At 48.4% G+C, this 21,275-nt stretch overlaps 1 protein-coding gene across 1 annotated transcript in view; it reads right to left on the bottom strand.

The window, feature by feature from the left end:
- dcn (decorin) overlaps positions 1–21,275 on the bottom strand; it is a 73,256-nt gene that overhangs the window by 21,822 nt on the left and 30,159 nt on the right. The window contains exons 2-3 of the mRNA XM_072484945.1: positions 20,129–20,341; positions 3,429–3,541 (exon numbers count right to left, since the gene is read on the bottom strand). Of these exons, the coding sequence (XP_072341046.1) occupies positions 3,429–3,541; positions 20,129–20,312 (297 nt within the window). The 5' untranslated portion in view covers positions 20,313–20,341. The remainder of the gene's footprint in view (positions 1–3,428; positions 3,542–20,128; positions 20,342–21,275) is intronic.

The following is a 21,275-nucleotide window of genomic DNA, read 5'->3' as shown; positions in this document are numbered from 1 at the left end:
TGGTCTCCTTCTGCACTGTAAATTCGATGATTCTATGAAATCAATGAGATCACCTTAGCATTCTTCTAAATGCCAGGGAATGTAGCCCATTCTACTTATTTGACCTTGCCTCTTGACTGCTTTGTTGATTTGAATTGAAGGTGACTGCACACTATGTTAGCAGCGATGGTTCTAACTGGTTGGTATCGATTGCAATTATTGTGACTCTTCAGGGCCTACTGCTGCCAAATCGCGCAGGCCATTTTCAATAGTAACAGCACTCCCACTGACAGCAGCTTGGCAAAAGTTTAGGGCGTGGAAGTGATGCCAAAAAGGATATAACAGAAAGTGGCCACTTATAGATAAGTGGCTACACGTGTGGGATAAATATTTGGGAAAATAATCCATTGGGAAGCAAAGCAAGTATGGGGAAGCCAGAAAGTGAAGCTTGAGGGTAAATGGTACACTGGGGCAGCACCTGTTTGATAGCTTGTGTACAGGTTGTACTGTTTTATCAGGCGATTGAGAAAAGAGTCCTGGAGCTGGATTTAATGGTGTGCCGTGGACTCCACTCTCCTGGTTAATATGTCTGGGGTAGAGCCAGACTTCCGCTCCATGTAGCCCTAATGGTCAACTGGATGTTAATTGGCTTGAGGTGGGACTTCCATCCTCAGCAACAGGAAGACTCACCTCAGAGAACTGCTGGTTCCTCAGTGGCCTCTGGCTCTCCAGTGCCAGCAGTGCCATTGACAGTACTGCAGTGAGGCATGCAGTGCACTGAAACTGGGAACGGAGATAAGCCTGGGGATTTGGGTGGAGAAGGTGAAGTGTGAGGCAGTTAGGGTATATAGGCTGGGGCGGTGGGGGAGGGGAGGAACCTGAGAGGAAGGTTACATGTTGTGGGAGACCCTCTGATGGCCCAGTGGGGGCCTGTTAAGAAGGACCAAGGAGGCCATTGTGCCAGCTCTTTGAATGGCCGGCTGCACTTAAATGAGAGGCTGGTCCCTTGCACCAGACTAGAGGAGAACTCTGAAATGACCTTGACTAAGAGATGGGCACTCTGTGTTCAAGGTAAAAGAGAGAGTAGGGAGGGAGTAAAGCCCACAGTTGGTGACTTGCAATAAGAACTCTGAATGGGCTGCTTTATTATTGGAGGCTGAGTAGAGCACAGAAGGACACAATAAAATAACAAAGCAACAAAACCCCCTACATTCCATTTGCCAGTATTCATCAGGAGCTAGTGGGAGAGCCAGAGCAGGATATCTGTGGGTGAAACTGTCCAATTTGACAGAGGGTCTTGATGGGGACAATTTGCCCTCCAGTATATGTACCAGTAAATATTCCTGCCCATTGCCATCAATAGAAAGTCACGGGAGACTGGGGTGGACATGTAGGGTGCATAATGAGAGACAGTTACATAGTGGTAATCTCATCGCTCTAGCAATCCCAAGGCACAGGCTAATCTCTGGGGACATTGGTTCAAATCCCATCATGGTAGCTAGTGGAATTTAAATTCAATTAATAAATCTGGACGATGAAGCTAGTCTCAGTAAGGGTGAGTATGACAATTACCATCAATTGTTGTAAAACCCCATCTGGTTCACTGATATCCTTTAGGGAAGGAAATCTGCCATCCTTACCTGGTCTGACCTACATGTGACTCCAGACCCACAGCATTGTGGTTACTCTTAACTGTCCTCTGTACTGTCCGAGTGAATCACTCAGTTCAAGGGCAATTAAGGATGGGCTATAAAATGCTGGCCTTGCCATTGGTGCCCACATCCCGTGAAAGGCTAATAAATAATCCACTATCATTCACTTTACATCCCTGCCAATGTTAAATCCTTTAGGGGTGATATTCCACTCCTCCATACCAAAGAGCACTGTGGATGTATCTCCACCACAGGGCAGCAGCAGATTAAGAAAGGGGATCTCCACCATCTCCTCAAGTGCAATAAATGGTGCCTGTACCTTGAACAAACATTTAAAAACGATTGGGTCAGGTTTCCTTCACTGAAGAACATCTGCAAACCAGATTCTTTTCTTTTCCACCCGACAGTCCAACAGCTTCACGGGTCACTTTCACTCATATCCAGCAGCTTCGTATTGCCGAGTTTTTTGAAACTCAATTTAACTTCACGAACTACTTCAAAAACATTTTTTTTACTATGGTGGGATTTGAATTTACTCTGATTACTGTTTAAGATGGCTGCATTATTCACCCAGTAATGTAACCATTCCACCACTATACCTCACACATTGAGGCAAAGAGAGACTGCAGTGAGAAAATTCCTTTACAAAGACAACTTGAAGCCAGTTTAACTCTGTTAACCAATCAGTAAGGGTGATAAATCAGCACAAGGGAACCCTTAAAACCTACATGCCCCTTATTAGACTGGTGCAAATTCAAGTTCCAAATCATACAAAACTAGCTTGAAAAACAATTTAACAATTTTAATTTTGTTCTCTTAAGCCTTCGACGCATTCCAGTCCCTCGTGTGCCCACCGATCGAGGAAGGCCTCAAGCATAACCGGGGACAAAAAGTGCTCCCGGTAATTGACTTCAGGAAGCAAAGTACTGTACACACCCCTGTCAGCATCAACGGTGCCGAGGTGGAGATAGTTAGCAGTTTCAAATTTCTAGGGGTGCACATCTCCAAAAATCTGTCCTGGTCCACCCACGTCAACGCTACCACCAAGAAAGCACAACAGCGCCTATACTTCCTCAGGAAACTAAGGAAATTCGGCATGTCCACATTAACCCTTACCAACTTTTACAGATGCACCATAGAAAGTATCCTACCAGGCTGCATCACAGCCTGGTATGGCAACTGCTCGGCCCAGGACCGCAAGAAACTTCAGAGTCGTGAACACCGCCCAGTCCATCACACAAACATGCCTCCCATCCATTGACTCCATCTACACCTCCCGCTGCCTGGGGAAAGCGGGCAGCATAATCAAAGATCCCTCCCACCCGGCTTACTCACTCTTCCAACTTCTTCCATCGGGCAGGAGATACAGAAGTCTGAGAACACGCACGAACAGACTCAAAAACAGCTTTTCCCCCACTGTCACCAGACTCCTAAATGACCCTCTTATGGACTGATTTCATTAACACTACACCCTGTAATGCTTCATCCGATGCCAGTGCTTATGTAGTTACATTGTATATGTTGTGTTGCCCTATTATGTATTTTATTTTATTCCCTTTTCTTCTCATGTACTTAATGATCTGTTGAGCTGCTCGCAGAAAAATACTTTTCACTGTACCTCGGTACACGTGACAAGAAACAAATCCAATCCAATCCCTCATTGGCGTTGAGGCAAACTCATGGTGAAGATTGAGATCTCAATGCTGTTGCTGGAGGAAACATATCAAGGGGCAATTCTGTACCAGGATGACCACTTCAGAAATAAAAGCTGCAAGGCAATAATGAGAGGGAGCTTACATGAAGGTTCTTTAGGTTCTTGAAGTCATTTTCTTTTATCTCTGTGATCTTGTTGTTCTGCAGATCAAGTAGTGTGGTGTCTTTGGGAATGTTCTCAGGCACTGTGGTCAGACCTGTTTCAAAAGAAGGTTTGAAAAAGTGTCACGTTTTAAGAGCTAACACATCACTTTCTAGACTTGAGTCAGCCACAGCTCAAGTGGCAGCACTGTTGCCTCTAAGATTGCGAGTTCTGAGTTCAAGCACTTAATCCGGGTTGGCACTGAATGAAGTCTCGTTTAGAAATGGAGACCCGGTTACACTGCAGGAAACGCGGAAGCCAATATATGCATAGTAAGCTCCCGTAAACAGCGGTGTGATTGAGGTCAGGTACTCTGTTTCTGTATAATATAATAATAATCTTTATTGTCACAAGTAGTACATTAACCCTGCAATGATGTTACTGTTAAAAGCCCCTAGTCTTCACATTCCGGCACCTGTTCGTGTACACAGAGGGAGAATTCAGAATGTCCAATCCACCTAACAGCACATCTTTTGGGACTTGTGGGAGGAAACCGGAGAACCCGGAGGAAACCCACGCAGACACAGGGAGAACGTGCAGACTCCGCAGATAGTTACCCAAGCCGGGAATTGAACCTGGGACACTGGCAACAATGCTTGGTGTTAGGCGAGGGATAAATATTGGTTGGGAAAACAGGGAGTGTTGCCTGACTCTTTTTCGAAACAGTGGCATTCAATCTCTTACATCCACCCGAAAGATGACACTTCCAACAGCGCATTAGTGACTTGAATGGACCGTGCAAATGAATGGGAGAAGATCCCAGCAGAATTGGCACAGTGTAATACCAACATTAATCAGCCAGGGGTAGGAAACGTCGCTCTTTCATCAAAACTGTGACGAAAAGACATTGATATTTATTCAGTGATTTGAAAAGCAGGATCTCGCAAAGGATTAAATTACAGCCCCTGGCAACTTAACTCTCAGCTCCAATTTTCTCCACATCTGACTTCAGGATACCCGTTTCTAGAATCAGTTGATTTATTTTAGCTGCAGACAAGCAGAGACTGTAAACATTGAATATTATCTCCCTTGTTATCTGCTGGTCCATTGAGTTGGGAATGAATATTAGTTTGAGTGTTGCCAGGAGGCTACTTTCACCGTGACACTTTTGCCTTGTGTATATTCATCGAAATATCGTTCAGTTGCAGAACAAAACTAGCACCCCATTTCCTGACTGTGCCCCCAGCCCCCAATTTTTATTTTCTCTTCACAGAACAGGCAAAGCATGTATGTATCCCAGAGCGTAATGGTCCACTTATCAGAACGTGTAATTCACGTAATCTTTTACAGATGCCGAGGCAACATCGCCCCAGGATTGAATGTCAAGTAGATGAATGAAAAACAAATTTAATTTAGTTGAAGACATGAGATATTGATAAAAGAAATGTGCCTGATGATTTACATAGAGTTTTACAGCGCAGAAACAGGCCGCTCAGTCTGACTTGTCTAGGCCTGCGATAATGTTCTACATATGAGCCTCAATCTACGCTTCTTGATTTAACCTCATTAGCATGTCCTTATATTCCTTCCCCCCCTCATGTACTTATCTAATTTCCCCTTAAATGAAACTACAAAATTGACAACTATCCCTTGTGGCATTCTAAATACTCACTGGGTAATAATGGTTATCCTGAATTCCCCGGTGGATTTAAACAGAAATAGGAACAGACCATTCGGCCTTACCAGTCCACATTGTTTTTATGCTCTGCCCGAAACTCCTCCCATCTTTCCTCGTCTCATCCATCATCGCAACTCACTGTTTCACTTTGCCTTAAATGCATCTAAAGCATTCGCTTCAACCACTTGCTTTCAGAGCGAGTTTCACATTCCCACCACTCTCTGGATGAAGGTGTTTCTTCTGAATTCCCTATCAGATTTCTTGGGGACTATCATCTTTTAAAAATTTTTTCCAGTTAAGGGGCAATTTAGCGAGGCCAATCCACCTACCTTGCACACCTTTTTGGGTTGTGGGGGTGAGACCTGCGCAGACACGGGGAGAATGTTCAAACTCCACACAGACAGTGACCCGGGGCTGGGATCGAACCCGGGTTCTCAGCGCCATGAGACACATGTGCTAACCACTGCGCCACCATGCCGCCTCTTGGTGACTATCGTATCAATGGCCTCCAGTTCTGCACTTCCCCAAAAGAGGAAGCATTCTCTCAGCATCCACTCTTTCAAGAATTTTATAATTATAAAAACCTTGATTAGGCCATCCCTTGGCCTTCTTTTTGCAAGAGAAAACAAACCCAGTGTGTCAATCGTTTCCTGATATTATACCTACACATTTCTAATGTCGCCCACGTAAATCTTCTGTGCACCCTCACCAATGCCTCGGTATTATGTTCTGGGGTCCAATCAAGGTTCAATAACGGTTGAGCATAACTTCCCTACATATAAATTCTACGAATGACTATCTCACGTTAATGGCCCTTAGTTTTGGATTCACCCCACAAGTGAAAACATCTTCTCCAGCTGCCCTATTGAACCTTTTGGTAATTTTCAAGACCTCAGTTTTCTCGTCTCCAGGGTAAAGAGCATCTGCTCAGTTAACTGAATGATCTCAAACTGTCCACAATTCATGAAAAACTTGCTGAGGTATTTGCACCAAATGATTAAGCAAAGTGTTCAGTTGTGAAAATGTCACTGGACCAATAATCCAGAGGCCCAGGCTAATGCTCTGGGGACACAGGTTCAAATGGCAATTGGTGGAACTTAAATTCAATTAATAACTCTGGAATATAAAGCTAGCCTGAGTAATGGCGATTGTGAAATTATCACTGATTGCTGTAAAAATTCACTAACGACCTTCAGGGAAAGAAATCTGCCATCCCTACCTGGTCTGGCTTACATGTGACTCCAGGCCCACAACAATGTGGTTGACTCTGAACTGCCTTCTGAATTTTTTAATATTCATTTTTATGGGATGTGGGCGTCGCTAGCTAGGGCAGCATTTATTGCCCATCTTAGTTGCGCTCCAGCAGGTGGTGGGGAACTGCCTTCTTGAACTGCTGCAGTCCATGAGGTGTAGATACACCCAGATTGCTGTTAGGGAGGGAGTTCAAAGACTTTAACCCAGTGACAGTGAAGGAATGGTGATATAATTTTAATTCAGAATGATGAGTGACTTGGAGGGAAACCTCCAGGTGGTGGTGTTCCCAGGTATCTGATGCTCTTGTCCTTCTAGATGGTAGTGGTAGTGGGTTTGGAAGATGCTGTCTAAGGAACCTTGGTGAGTTCCTGCAGTGCATCTTGTATATGGTGGTGGAGGAAGTGAATGTTTGTGGAAGGGGTAGCCCTGGATGGTCTAGCAAGCCACTCAGTTCAAGTGCAATTAGGGATGGGCAACAAATGCTAACGTTGCCAGTGATACCCACATCCCATAAAAGAATAACAAAAACTCCTCCATGTACTTAAATTTACGTATTGGCAGAAGGTTCAAATCACAAGAATTATAATAATGTCTTGTTGAACAAACCTGTAAACGTTAAATTAGAAAACAATTAGAAAACGCAAATTGCTTTTCTGGCTTTAGGTTAATGGAACATTCAAAGTGACTATAAGAGTCTTGTGGTTTGTTTGTGTAATAGTTAAAGCGGTATTCCTGAATTATGTTTCTGTTTTAGTTGTGTCGGTAGTGGACTAACATCGTGTCCCGCCAACATTAATATGGGTAGCGCCAGCTAAACCAGGCAGGAGCTGCTGAAATGGTATTGGCCTGATAATAGAAACATATAACTAGAAACAAATCTGAAGATGGGTCTTGAAGATTCCATGTGGCTGACCATTCACAGCTTCTCCAATGGGGATTGTCCTAGGGAAAGAAGATGGGACTTCCTGGCCCCACCAATGGCGGGCAGGATGGGAACATTTTGAGATTGACTTTTCTCATCCCACCCGCAATGATTGCACTGACCACCGCCCCCCCCTCCCCCCCACCCCCCCCCCCCCCACCCCACCCCCACCCCCCGACCACCCCCGGTTACCCCACCTTGGTGGGGCTGGAAAATGTGTCTTGCAAACAAATGGGGTGGGATTTTCTGCATAGCATGTTTTCCAGTGGTGGCAGTCACTTGGCATTGGCTGCTGGTGAGACCTGCTGGTCCCACCAATCTCTATGGGGTTTTGCCTGGATCAGTCATCCCGGTGCTGGCGAACCCACCGCAGGGGGTCATCTTCGGCAAGAGAAGAGGCCGCCCACGGTCTTTGTTGTTTCTGTGGGTGGCTACCATGTGTTTTGTGATTGCTGGAGGACACCAGATACTTGTTTCTGTCAATTCCCACCGGTCCATTCCATGTAACTCAGTCAGTCTCTTTCCCTCATCCTTTTGGAATTTACATATCACATATTTCCCTGGGCATTGAAATGCATGCAAGCTAAAGGATAATCTACAGCCCTATATCAGGAATTAACATTGAGAGATATACATTGAAGCAGACTGAGAAATTATTGGGCTGGTGGGGGAAGGGAATGCAAAACTTGCATTAACCAGACCCAGCAAGATCTGAATTGAATTTGACTGAATCAGACGCTTGGTTCATTTAGACTGGAGCCTGGAGCCATAGTCTGGCTTTAGCAATTAAAGCTGTCCTTCGCAATGGAGTGAATCAAGCGCTTCAAAAGCTTTTCAGGCAGCTCCACTGGAGATGGGGGAAATATCTGTCTGATGTGCCTGTGAGAGACCTGACTAAATGCTGGATTGGAGCTAACTGATGGAAAGGGGGAACTGGTGTTTGAAGGTTGGGAAAGAGAGGGCGAGGGTATAGTCTGGGCCTGTCTAAAAATTATTTTAGAGGCAAGATGCTTCCCCGTGTTTGATTTTGTTAAGCCAGTGCCAATTCTGAAGCAAGGAGACAATGCATTTCATAGATTCATATGACAAAGAATGCGGCCATTTGGTCCATCATACCTGTGCCAGCTCATTGAAGGAGCTACCCCATTAGTTCCTGCTACATCTTCGCAAATTGGCTGCTGCAGTTCACTACATTCCAACAGAGGCTATAACGAATTTTCCGGTCACCCCAACAATTGTGGCGTGGAGTGAGGGGTAATTGGCAGGAGGTGAAATATCTGTTTCCCGAGAGTGGGATAAACTGTTGGAATTTTTGCTCACGACTTTCAAGGCAGGTTAAGAATTAGCTGCCTGATAAACAATATTGGGAGTATCATTTGTTTGAATTAAAGCATTTCATGCATGTTCATTTAAAAGTCACCTCAACGAAATGATTCGCCCCCTAAATTAAGTGCCTCGCCAGTGGGAATTCAGTACATTCAGTTTTATGATGGTACATGAGTGGCATGCACCCGGCTGAGCTTCACCTCTTCCACGACATTAAGGTCCATAGATGTTGCTTTCTCCTTCTTGGGGACCGTGCGTAACTTCAATCAAGTACCCTTAACAAACACTGCACCAAAACTGGACAAGAGAGACAGGGGAAGGCTGGAATGCTGGAGAGGGATTGGGTGGAAGGGTGAGTGAAGGCTGGAAAGGGAAGGCAGGCTCACAGCGGACGGGTGGGGAGAGTATATGGGGAAGGGGAGGGGGAATGACTGGGGAGTTGGGCGGGGGAGGTAGTGTCTTAAAGGGCAGGGTCGGTGGTCTTGATGATTGGCTCCTTGGATGAGAACTCAGCATACTGCTGATAGGCAGCAGCAATTCAAGAAGGCAGCTCACTATCACCTTCTCAAGGGCAATTAGAGATAGGCAATAAATGCTGGCCTAGCTAGTTACATACACATCCTTTGAATAAATAAAAATAGGGAACAGTTGCAGTCAGAGGGGGAGTGGGGTGCGGTAGGATAGCAAGTCCAGAGTGAGAGTCTATGGTGAAGGTCTCATTGATAAGGTCACGAAGAGCGACAAGTCAGGTGACCCGGACAACAGGAACAGGCAAGGTCAGGGTGGGCAAGGGGACAGTAGCGAGTGTTAGCAATGAGAGGAAGAATGGCATGTGGAAGTGGATCGTGATAGGTTCCAGGGTAACGGGGAGGTTCAAGTGTGACAGCAGAGAGGATTGGTGATATTGGGTGGCTCTATGACAATGGAGGGAAATTGGTGGCTCCAAGGGGAGGGTAGAAGGTGTTGGAGTGAGGTTGAAAGGTGACACACATCATTTGTCCAAACTGACCTTGACCACATAGTTGGTCAGTCAATGAGACCCCTCAAGGTGGGAGGGGGGATCTTTTTGGGTGGGTGGAGTTCAAGATCAGCACAAATGGCCAACTAAAGGGACACCCTAGTGAATATGAGGCAACTGGATGACAAAGAAGCTCAGTCATATGGTTAAGCCTGCATTGCAATATTATGTGACTCACGGCTCTCACAACATTGAGGTCCCAGCAAGGTGTGGAGCTGCCATTCATTCTGTGCCATTTGGCATCAACTTCAGTTGGAGGCAGAGATGAAGAGAGGGAGAGAGGTGCATGTCTCCGAGAGGTACGGCTAGTGGAGGGTGGCCAACTCGTGACTCCAAGCCTCCATCCTAACAGGTGAATAGTCATGGCTGGCAAGGTCTCATGTGGTTAGTCTTTCAATGCTACCAAGGCAATGGTCTCTCCATAAAATCTCTGGGGTGATGGTGACAGAGGAAAAGTGTCCACATGAGGCTTCTTGCAGATGGCTCCCATTACTCTGGTCAAAGAGCAATGTCTCCATGTGTGAACAGCAGAAACACCCATCTCTGGTACTCCAGGATGTCCTTTATATCAAAGGTGTGGTGTGGGGACGCTATGTCATGACAGAGGTGGAGGGCACAGCATTGGCCTGCTAACTTTGAGATGGAGGGACATGCTCACTGAATTTATTACTTCAATTCGTTCAAAGATGCACTGAGGTGTCCATGCTGCAGGCAATGGCTCGCATCCAAAGGAGAAAGAGGACCCATTGCAGAGGGCAAGGAGGAGAAAGGGACTGAGCAGAAAGAGACAGCGCGACCTCTGGAAAGTAAAGGGCTGGTGAACATCGACCTCTGTAATGGCTCACATTGGACTGACCCTGGGTGTATCGCCGGCGCTGCTCTTATCACGCGGTGAACAAAAGGCAATACCAGAGGTGGTCTCCTATGCCCTGGGATGTGGTTGCCCACATCAGTCAGCTTCTCCCGTACGAGCTGCGGCCACAAGGGCTCTGGAGTAGCAGTGTAGAGCTCTTGGCCTGCAATGATTGAATGTCTGTTGAGGTGCTTTTTAAAAATGGCGGCAGGATCTTTGACCCCATGAGGTAAATGCAAGACGGGCGACTTCCTGCCTGTCCCACCATGAGATTCCTTGAGCATCTCGCCGATACATGATTAGTGAGCTGAAAAGTGGAAGATTGCATGTTTTCACCCATCCCGCCACCCTGCGGGAATCACGCCGACTTTTCCACCCACCGCTGGGAAATTCCGTCCTCCTCTTTCTCAAGCAAACGTCAATGGCTTTACAGCGCTTTGGAATGTCCTGTCATTATGATAGACACAATACAAATGCTTCATCACCAAAGTCCGACAAATATTTCCTTTTCAAACATTTATCTGATTCCTTTCCAAAAATTATTATTGACATTCTTTCACCACCCTTTCAGGCAGAACAACAGCTCACTGAGTAAAAATAATTCTCATCACCTCCCCCATTGCTGTAAACACGCATCTGGTTCACGAATATCCTTCAGGGAAGGAAATAATAATAATAATCGCTTATTGTCACAAGTAGGCTTCAATGAAGTTACTGTGAAAAGCTCCTAGTCGCCACATTCCGGAGCCTATTCGGGGAGGCAGGTAAGGGAATTGAATCCTAGCTGCTGGCATTGTTCTGCATTACAAGCCAGCTGTTTAAACCAGCCTCTATGTGCCATCCTTACCTGTTCTGGGCAACCTGTGACCCCGGACCAACAGCAATGGGCGACACTGTCGGTAGTACAGTGGTTGTTTCACAGTTCCAGGGACCCGAGTTCGATACCCGGCTTGGGTCACTGCCTGTGCGGAGTCTGCACGTTCTCCCCGTGTGTGCGTGGGTTTCCTCCGGGTGCTCCGATTTCCCCCCACAGTCCAAAGATGTGAGGGTTAGGTGGATTGGTCACGCTAAATTGCCCTTAGTGTCCAAAAGTTAGGTGAGGTTGCTGGGTTAGGGGGATAAGGTGGACGTGTGGGCTTAGGTAGGGTGCTCTTTCAGGGGCCGGTGTCGACTCGATGGGCTGAATGACCTCCTTCTACACTGTAAATTCTATGATTCCATGATTCAATGTGGTTGAAATGGCCGAGCGAGCCACTCAGTTGTGTCAAACTGCTACTACCTGCTGATCATGCGTGAGTTACACGGAGTAACAGAGAAAATGAGCTCCATTGTGTCAAGTCAGAACATGGAGAGAAAAATTAGATGAAAGCTCAGCTGTGGTGGTGAAAAACCTTTGGACACTTTCAACCTAGTTCCGCAGGATGCGAGTGATGCACCAACAATTACACACGAGGCAAGTTGTAGAGAACAAAGTAATGGTTTTAATACTCGAAGATGTCTGCTGCTGAACCCAGACTGGAGACAGGGCTACAGATCAGTCAACTATATACAACACCCAGTGGGGCGGAGCCACGGAAGAACAACAATATATAACACAGTGAGTAACAATGGAACAAACAGTAACAGAGAGTATATACAGCGCTGTAAGTAACAGTGGAACAACAGTGGAACTACAATAACAGTGGTTCACCACAGCGAGTCCCAGGGCACAAGAATTGGTCCTGATTTCTGTTCCCATTGACACTCCCAGGGAGACGCCTCTCGCAGGAGTTGGAAAAGCTTACAATGGTGTGGTGTAAAGTGGCCTCTGAGTTGTATCTGAGACACATTGTTGGGCAGGATGGAAAAAGCCTTTACTCTCCATCTGGCCCGGCCGCTTTTAATGTGCTTGCTGTTTCCATTGGGTAACTTAAATGAGGAAACTTTTTTTCCCCTCATTTAAGTCACGTCCCTCACAGCAACGAGCACAAATAAAATATCACATCACCATCTTGGAAAGGACTTAACCCGAGAAGTGGAAAAATCCAGGAATGAGAGTGCCTTGGCCAAGATTTCTGGTGAATGCATTCTCACCAAAAGTGATGTGCCAAGAGAACATCATAAAGCATTAAAGCAAGAGTCTCGAGTCAAGTAAATTCCTGCACATCTGATATTTTAGCCTGAATGAAGTAATGGAACCACAGCAGCAAGACTCCACTTGAATTAGCTCTTAAGCTACTTGCCAGGTTTACTGCTACCACCAATTTCCAAACTCTCGCTTTCCAATTTTGATTCTAACCAGGAGATTAATGGTCTGAAACCCAAACTGATTTTGTTCTGCATTTCAAGTAGATTTGTGTGGATTCTTCCAATTGATATGCCTTGTAACTTACATTTTACTCTCAAACAAGGTGTCTTGTAGGTGGGTGTGGTGTTAGGGACCAGCAAACCTGACACTTGGGGATAAAAGCAAATTATTGCCGTTGCTGGAATCTGAAGCAAAAAAAAAATACTGGACAATCTCCTGCGCTGCTCCCATTCTGGTTCCAGCTGCAGGAGGCTCAACATCTTGTGCAATAAAGCCTCAATAGTTTCACCATTCTCGTCTCATGGTTATTGATGGTGCATCAAACGTTTGGTTAGCGGTTGTATGGGACTGCGGCATGCAACACCCTCCACCCCACAGCCCCGATGGTGAAGGGTCGGACTCCAGCGTAGGGATCTCTCCACCGAAGACCTTCATCGCCGGATGGCAAGAAAGCATTCCAGGGCATGTCTGGATGGCAGGCGAGGGAAGGAGGTGAATGGTGCACAGCAGCATCCCATGCAGGAAATCCCTCTGCTCCACGATAAAGGGCAGCGAGGGCATTTCAATGAAGCGACAGCACTGTGTGTGTTCCTACACAAGGACTGCAGCGGTACAAAAAGACAGCTCACAACCACCTTCTCAAGGGCATTTAGGAATGGGCAATAAATGCCCACATCCCATGAAATATATGGGGCGCGATTCTCCACTCCCGCGCCGGTTGGGAGAATCACCTGGGCCGCCAAAATTTCCGGGGACGCCGGTCCGACGCCCTCCCGCGATTCTCCCAAGCGGCGGGAACGGCCCGGTCGAGTTTCGTGGGCCGCAGGCCGGAGAATCGCCGGAGACACCCAAAATGGCGATTCTCCGGCACCCCCGCTATTCTGAGGCCCGGATGGTCCGAGCGGCCAGGCCAAAACGGCGGGTTCCCCCCGGCGCCGTCCACACCTGGTCGCTGCAGTCGTGGGCGGTGCGTGAACGCTGGGGGGGGCGGCCTGTGGGGGGGCGAGGGGGGATCCTGCACCGGGCTTCACCTGGAATGTGGGGTGGCCCGCGATCGGTGCCCACCGATCGTCGGGCCGTCCTCCTTCCTTCCGTGGCCCCGCAAGATCCGTCCCCCATCTTCTTGCGGGGCCGACTTAGAGAGGACGGCAACCACGCATGCGCGGGTTGGAGCCGGCCAACCCGCGCATGCGCGGATGACGTCCGTTATGCGGCGCCGGCCACGTCATCTATGCGGCGCCGCTTTTACGCGGGCAACAAGGCTTGGCGCGTGTAGATGACGCGGCCCCGATACTGGCCCATTGTCAGGGCCTGAATCGGTCGGGACCGGGGCCATTCCGCGCCATCGTGAACCTCGACGGCGTTCACGACGGCGAGGCCACTTCGGCGTGAGAGTGGAGAATCCCGCCCATGTTATTTAAAACCCAAATCTTTCTTTCTCATGAACTCTTCTATAAATGTCACCTTGTTTTAATTTACCCAGGCCACCTACCTTTCTCAGAAACCTTTGTTAACTTACATGAAAGCTGATGATCAAAACTTTGCAATTACGGCCACATGGAGTTGGCACATGGCTTTCTCAGGGTAGTGAACACCCACTGCCCTGGCAGAACCCACAATGCTGTCATTCTGAGGCAATCTGCTTTTCTTGTTATCTTCAGGCCTGAGAACCAGAGGCTGGCTTCTCTGGGACAAAGCTACGTACACGTGGCTGGCAACCCAAACCTCAACACCACCTGACCATGCATAAACATTTTCATCTGAGACTCTCGTCTGAAACCTCATCCTCCAGTCAGCTGGCACATCAGCTGATCAGAGAGAGCCTGCATGGATTTGTAAAGGGTAGTTCATGCCTGACGAATTCGATTGAATCTTTTGACGAGATGGCTGAAGTGGGGGACAAGGGAATGTCTATGGATGTTATTTGAATGGGCTTCCAGAAAACATTTGATGGCTTCCCTCATCAAATGTTGTCAGCTAATGTTGAAGAAGAGTTAGCCCTGTATTTAGCCTGAGTGAGTGAGACACAGCCAGAGTGGGAATTGGAACTTGGTAATTTGGGCAGTGTGGTAATTTGGCGCGGAGTGGGAGTGGGGTGCTGTTTCCCTTTTTGTTCTGTTTCCTTCGTTTGGCTTTGTAACTGGTAATCAGCAGAGAGAGATCCAAAGTGCATTCCGGGAAGCAGGGAGAAAACCAGGGAGCATCCTGGGAAGGTAGGTGATATAGAATCTTACCCCCAGATTCCAGCGGCCTTCATCTTCGGGAGCGAGAGAGAGCCAGGGAGCAGCTTGGGAACAGGTAAGTGATAGATATTCTGATATTCTGAGTGATCCAACTGGGGGGGGGGGGGGGGGGGGGGGGGACTGAAAAGTGATGTCACAGAAAAGCTGTGACATGGTTGGCTGATAGAGAATCTGCACTGAATTTAAAAATTAAACATTGTTAAACTAATTAAACATAATTAATTAATTACTTAATCATAATTTGGAGGGGTATCTAAGCCAGAGATCGGAGAGTACTGTATTTAGCATTTACATTTATAGTAGAAATCTAGTGCTAGGAAACATATAGTTAACAGTAACTTAAATTTTTTTTAAAATTTAATTTATGAATTAATTAACGCAATGTCAATTAGAGAGGTGCAGTGCTCTGACTGTGAGATGTGGCAGGTCCAGGAGGCTTCCAGCGTCCTGGGTGGCTACATCTGCAGAAAGTGCACCCAACTGGAGCTCCTCACAGACCGCATGGTTCGGTTGGAGCAGCAGTTGGATGTACTTAGGAGCATGCAGGTGGCGGGAGGTGTCATAGATAGCAATTATATAAATGTGGTCACACCCAAGGTGCAGGCAGAGAAATGGGTGACCACCAGAAGGGGCAGGCAGTCAGTGCAGGAATCCCATGTGGTTGTCCCCCTCTCGAACAGGTATACCCCTTTGGATACTGTCGGGGGGAACAGCCCATCAATTACTAGGGGGCATAGGTTTAAGGCATGAGGGACAAGGTTTAGAGGAGATGTGCGAGGCAAGCTTTTTACACAGAGGGTAGTGGGTGCCTGGAACCCGCTGCCAGAGGAGGTGGTGGAAGCAGGCACGATAGTGACTTTTAAGGGGCATCTTGACAAAACACGAATAGGATGGGAACAGAGGGATAAGGACCCCGAAAGTGCAGAAGATTTTAGTTTAGACGGGCAGCATGGTCGATGCAGGCTTGGAGGGCCGAAGGGCCCATTCCTGTGCTGTACTTTTCTTTGTTCTTTATTGTTCTTTTGTTCCTTTTTGTAATAGGTAACACAATTTTGATATACAACGTGATATTCAACACGGCAGTCAAAAACCTGCAAAAGTACTTGTGAGAGGAGCAAAGTTTGGAAGATTGTGGGGTTAGGATTCAAAGCAAGGCATCTAAATTGAAAATACATATCCTAAAGCAGCAAAAACCATAGAATGGTCATGGCCCAGAAGAGGCCATTCATTGTGGTGTCCGTGACTACGCTCTTCAGCCAATTCCACTGCATTGCTTTTTACCACGATCCCTGCAAATGTTTTCTCTTCAGTTAATGATTCAATTCCCTTCTGAAAGCCCCGATTGAATCTACCTCCACCATACTCTCAGGCGGTGCGTTGCTGACCCTAACCACTCGCTGCGTGAAAATGGCTTTCTTCCTGCCGTCATTGCTTTCCTTGCAGATCATCTCAAACCGATGGCCTCTGGTTTGTGAATTTCCTCTCTTCTCCAAGGAGAACAACCCCAGCTTCTCCAAACTGCCCCTGTAACTAAGGTTTCTCATACCAAGAACTATTGTTGTCAAGTTTTTCGACATTGATCTAAAACCCAATGCGGTGCCCAGAATTAGACACAATACTCCAGTTGAGTTATAACTTTTCATCATAACTTTAGTGCTTCTGTATCCCATGGCCCCTGTGTATAAAGCTCAGGATCCTATATACCTTCGTAATTGCTTTCTCAACCTGCCCTGCCACCTTCAATGATTTGTATACATGTACACACAGTCCCTGTGCTGCTGCATTCCCTTTAGAATGGAGGCTTTATTTTATATTGCTTCTTCTCGGTCTCCTCACGGTAATGTATCACTTTCCAGTTCTCTGCACTAAACTCCATCTGCCATGTGTATGTCTGTTCCCCCAGCCTGTCTATGTCCTCTTGAAGTCTATCATTATCCTCCTCACAGTTCACAATGCTTCTGGTTTTTGTGTCATTGGCAAATCTTCAAATTGTGTCTTGTACGGCCAATCAGGAAAAGACTATCAGTACAAGCCCGACACCGACCCCTGCGGAAACCCACTATATACCTTGCTCCAGTCCTAAACACAACCAATCACTGGGGACTGTCTCTGTCCTGTCAGACAGCCAAATTGGTGTCCATGCAAATTGTCCCCTCTATTCCAACAGCTTCAGTTTTGCCGACAAGCCTATTACATGGGGCTCTTCTGGAAAATAGAAGCCAATGTCGTAAGGGCAAATTGAGAGCTGCAGTCCATATCATGAAACCATGACGGGATTCTCTCAGCCCGGGGCCGGGCCGGAGAATCGCCACGACCGGTGTGAATCGCGCCACGCCGCCCCGACGACAGTACGCAGAGCGGAGATTCGGCGCCATTGGCGTCAGCACGGTACCATTGGCGTCGGCACAGCGCCAGCCGGGGGCTGCTCTACGGGGCCCCCCCCGGCGATTCTCCGCACGGGATGGGCCGAGCGGCCGCACCAAAAAACCTGAGTCGCACCGGCACCGTTCTAACCTGGTCTTACCCGGAGGGACCTCGGCGTGGAAGGGTCCGGGGGAGGCCTGTGAGGGGAGGGGTTGTCCAACCCGGGCTGGGGCCTCCTTTGTTCCACGCCAGCCCCTGTAGCCCTACGCCATGTTGCGTCGGGGCCGGTGTGGAGAAGGGAGACACCGCGAATGCGCAGCAATCGCGCTGGCCCCACCGCGCATGCACAGACCGGCGGCGCCCATCTGACGCCGGGATCAGCAGCTGGAGCTGCATGGGTCGTTCCAGTGCCATGCTGACCCCCTGTAGGGGCCAGAATTGCTGACCCTGAGGCCATGTTGATGCCGTCGAGAAACGCGACGGCTTTTCCGACAGCATAAACACAGCCTCAGAATCAGAGAATCTCGCCCCATATATCCAGATTTACATAAAAGCAAAATACTGTGGATGCTGGAAACTTGAAATGAAAACAGAAAATGCTGGAAAAGCTCAGCAGGTCTGGCAGCGTCTGTGGAGAGAGAAACTTAGTTAACGTTTTGAGTTCATTGACCCTTCTGCAGAACTGAAGAGGGATAGAAATGCGTTGAATTATACAGTTGGAAAGGGAAGTAGGACAGCATAGAAGGTAAGGGATGGGTTGGAGCTAAGCCAAAGATGTCATGGACATTGGGCAAAGGGTGCATTAAAGGTATCATTTATGACTAAAGAGTGTTGATAGTGGCATAAAGGTAAGGACTCACACATGAACTCTCTTTCTCTCTCCACATGCTGCCAGACCTCTGAGTTTATCCAGCATTTTCTGCTTTTAATCCAGACTTACAAATCTCCATCAGATGATTAAATTCAGCATTTCCATCCTCAGTACTCGAGAACATCATCAAACCATACAATCATCCAACAGAGCGCTAATTCCAATAATGGTATGTTGAGGAAGAATGCGCCTGTACCTTAAGGCAAGTTTATTTCCAAAACAGCAAAGTCACAGACACACCCAGTTGCCCCCAGGCGCCTGGACTGAACTGGTTTATATACTGTTACAATGATCCCTCACCCTTCCCCAACTGTGCTCAATTACCAACTTAAAACATGTAGGGCGGGATTCTCCACTCCCACGCCGAAGTGGCCGCGCCGTCGTGAACGCCGTCGAGGTTCACGACGGCGCGGAACTGCGGCGGTCCCGACCGATTCAGGCCCTGCCAATGGGCCAGTATCGGGGCCGCGTCATCTACACGCGCCAGGCCTTGTCGCCCGCGTAAAAGCGCCGCATACATGACGCGGCTGGCGCCGCATAACGGGCGTCATCCGCGCATGCATGGTTGCCGTCCTCTCTAAGTCCGCCCCGCAAGAAGATGCGGACGGATCTTGCGGGGCCGCGGAAGGAAGGAGGTCCTCCTTCAGAGAGGACGGCCCGACGATCGGTGGGCACCGATCGCAGGCCACCCCACATTCCAGGTAAAGCCTGGTGCAGGATCCTCCCTCGCCCCCCCCCCCCCACAGGCCGCCCCCCCAGCGTTCACGCACCGCCCACGACTGCAGCGACCAGGTGTGGATGGCGCCGGGGGGAACCCGCCGTTTTGGCCTGGCCGCTCGGCCCATCCGGGCCTCAGAATAGCGGGGGTGCCGGAGAATCGCCGGTGTCTCCAGCGATTCTCCAGCCTGCGGCCCGCGAAACTCGACCGGGCCGTTCCCTCCGCTTGGGAGAATCGCAGGAGGGCGTCGGACCGGCGTCCCCGGAAATTTTGGCGGCCCAGGCAATTCTCCTAACCGGCGTGGGAGTGGAGAATCGTGCCCGTGGTCTATCGCAGCACAGTTCCAACATTAACACAGAGAGGAGACCATTTGGCCCACCATGCCTGTGTTAGTTCTTTGAAAGCCCACTTCATCTCACACCACTCGGTCACCCCAGCTCGTTTCCCGTTGCCCTTCATTTCCTTTTTCTTTTCAAGTATAAATTTGATTCTCTTTTGAAAGTTACGATTCAACCTGCTTCCACCCTTTCAGGCAGTGCATTCCAGATCACAAACACGCGTGTTAAAAGGAAGATTTCCGCATTTTCCGTCCATTTCTTTTGATTATTACCTGAGAAGTGAGTCCTCTGGTTACAGATACCCATTCTCTCACTGGTTCCCATGCAATAGAATTTTCCTCATAAGTAGTCTATCAGAACCATTCATCCCATCGAACAAGAACTAGTTGAAATGTTAAAAAGTAATAAAACAGCCCGAGGAGTTTCACAGGTGCATTCACAAAAAAAACACTGAACCACAGAAAGGGTGATTGAGGCAGGTGATCAAAACTCCAGTCAAAGAGGTAGGTTTTTTGAAGACCATCTTAAAGGATGAGAGAGGCCAAGAGGTTTGAGGGGAGGGGGATTTCCAGAGATTAGGGCCTAAGCAGCCAAAGGCACAGTCATCAAAGGTGGAGCGATTAAAATCGGGGACGCTCATAGGCCAGAATAAGAGCAACAAAGAAATCTCGGAGGGTTGGAGGCTCGGGGGTGGTTCCAGAGGTCAGGAAGGGTGAGGAAATGGAGGGACGTGAAAACAAGGATGAGAATTTGACATGTTTTATTCAACGTGAAGACAATGGGAAAGAGGAGTCCCCACGACTGAAGCAGTTTGAGATCACATAGCTTACCCAGGTCAGAACACTGCACCACTCTGCGATGGCACTGGCAACCAAATGGGCACATTGGCCCCTCACTTTCAGGGAGAAAACCAGATCCTTCATCCTCCAGCATGAAGTCAAGTAACTGTGTCTGATGAAATGGCTTGGCCCAGGAGGCTACGACCAGGAACGCCAGCGATATGATCACACGCATGGTTGGCACAAATAACACAGTGACTTAACCTGGGAGAAAACAAAAGGAACACCGGTTACGACACAGAGATGCATTGAACTGACAACACAGAAACAGGCCATTCAGCCCAACTCGTCCATGCAGCCTCCTCACACCCTCTTTATTCTAACCCCATCAACATGCCCTCCTATTTTTTTGTTCCGCGTGTATTTCTCCTTCAATGCGTCATGCTATATTATGTGTACCATTTACTATGTCATTCAACAGTCCAGATGACGGCAGGGATCAGGGAGCGGAGGCTCACTGGCCAAGGGAGCAGCAGATGGAGTTTTTTAAGAACTGCTTCGCCGAATTGAAGAGGGACACGTTGGACCCGATGAGGGCGGTAATGGACCGAATGGTCGAGGCGCAGGCGGTCCAGGAGAAGGCGCTCAGGGAGGTCGAGGTGAAGCTCTCCAGCCAGGCGGACATGGTGGCAGAGCAGGAGCATGAGGTGGAAGAGTTGAACTCCCGCCAGAGTAGATGCAGGAGCAGCTTGAAGAGCTGGGGAACAGAGCCAGGAGGCAGAATTTGAGGATCGTTGGCCTCCCCGAGGGCTGCGAGGGGTCGGATGTGGGTGCATACGTGATGGGTATGCTCGAGGCGCTGATGGGGAAGGAGGCCTTCCCCTGACCCCTGGAGTTGGCTGGGGCGCATAGAGCCCCCGCAAGGAAGCCCAGGAAAGGCGACCGACCGAGGGCCTTGGTGGTCCGCTTTCACCGGCTTGCTGACAAGGAACGTGTGCTGCGATGGGCCAAGGCGGAGAGGAGCAGCAGATGGGAGAACTGCGAGGTGCGCATCTACCAGGACTTGGGAACGGAGCTGGCCAAGAGGCGTGCAGGATTCATCAAGGTAAAGGCAGCCCTCTACAAAAAGGAGGTGAGGTTTGGAATGCTGTATCCTGCGAAGCTTTGGGTGACGTTTGAGGAACTCCATTACTACTTT

Source organism: Scyliorhinus torazame, chromosome 19, assembly GCF_047496885.1.
Source record: "Scyliorhinus torazame isolate Kashiwa2021f chromosome 19, sScyTor2.1, whole genome shotgun sequence".
In the NCBI taxonomy this organism is placed as follows: domain Eukaryota; kingdom Metazoa; phylum Chordata; class Chondrichthyes; order Carcharhiniformes; family Scyliorhinidae; genus Scyliorhinus; species Scyliorhinus torazame.
Note: the sequence above shows the minus strand (reverse complement) of the source record. Positions and strands in the feature narration are given on the sequence as shown.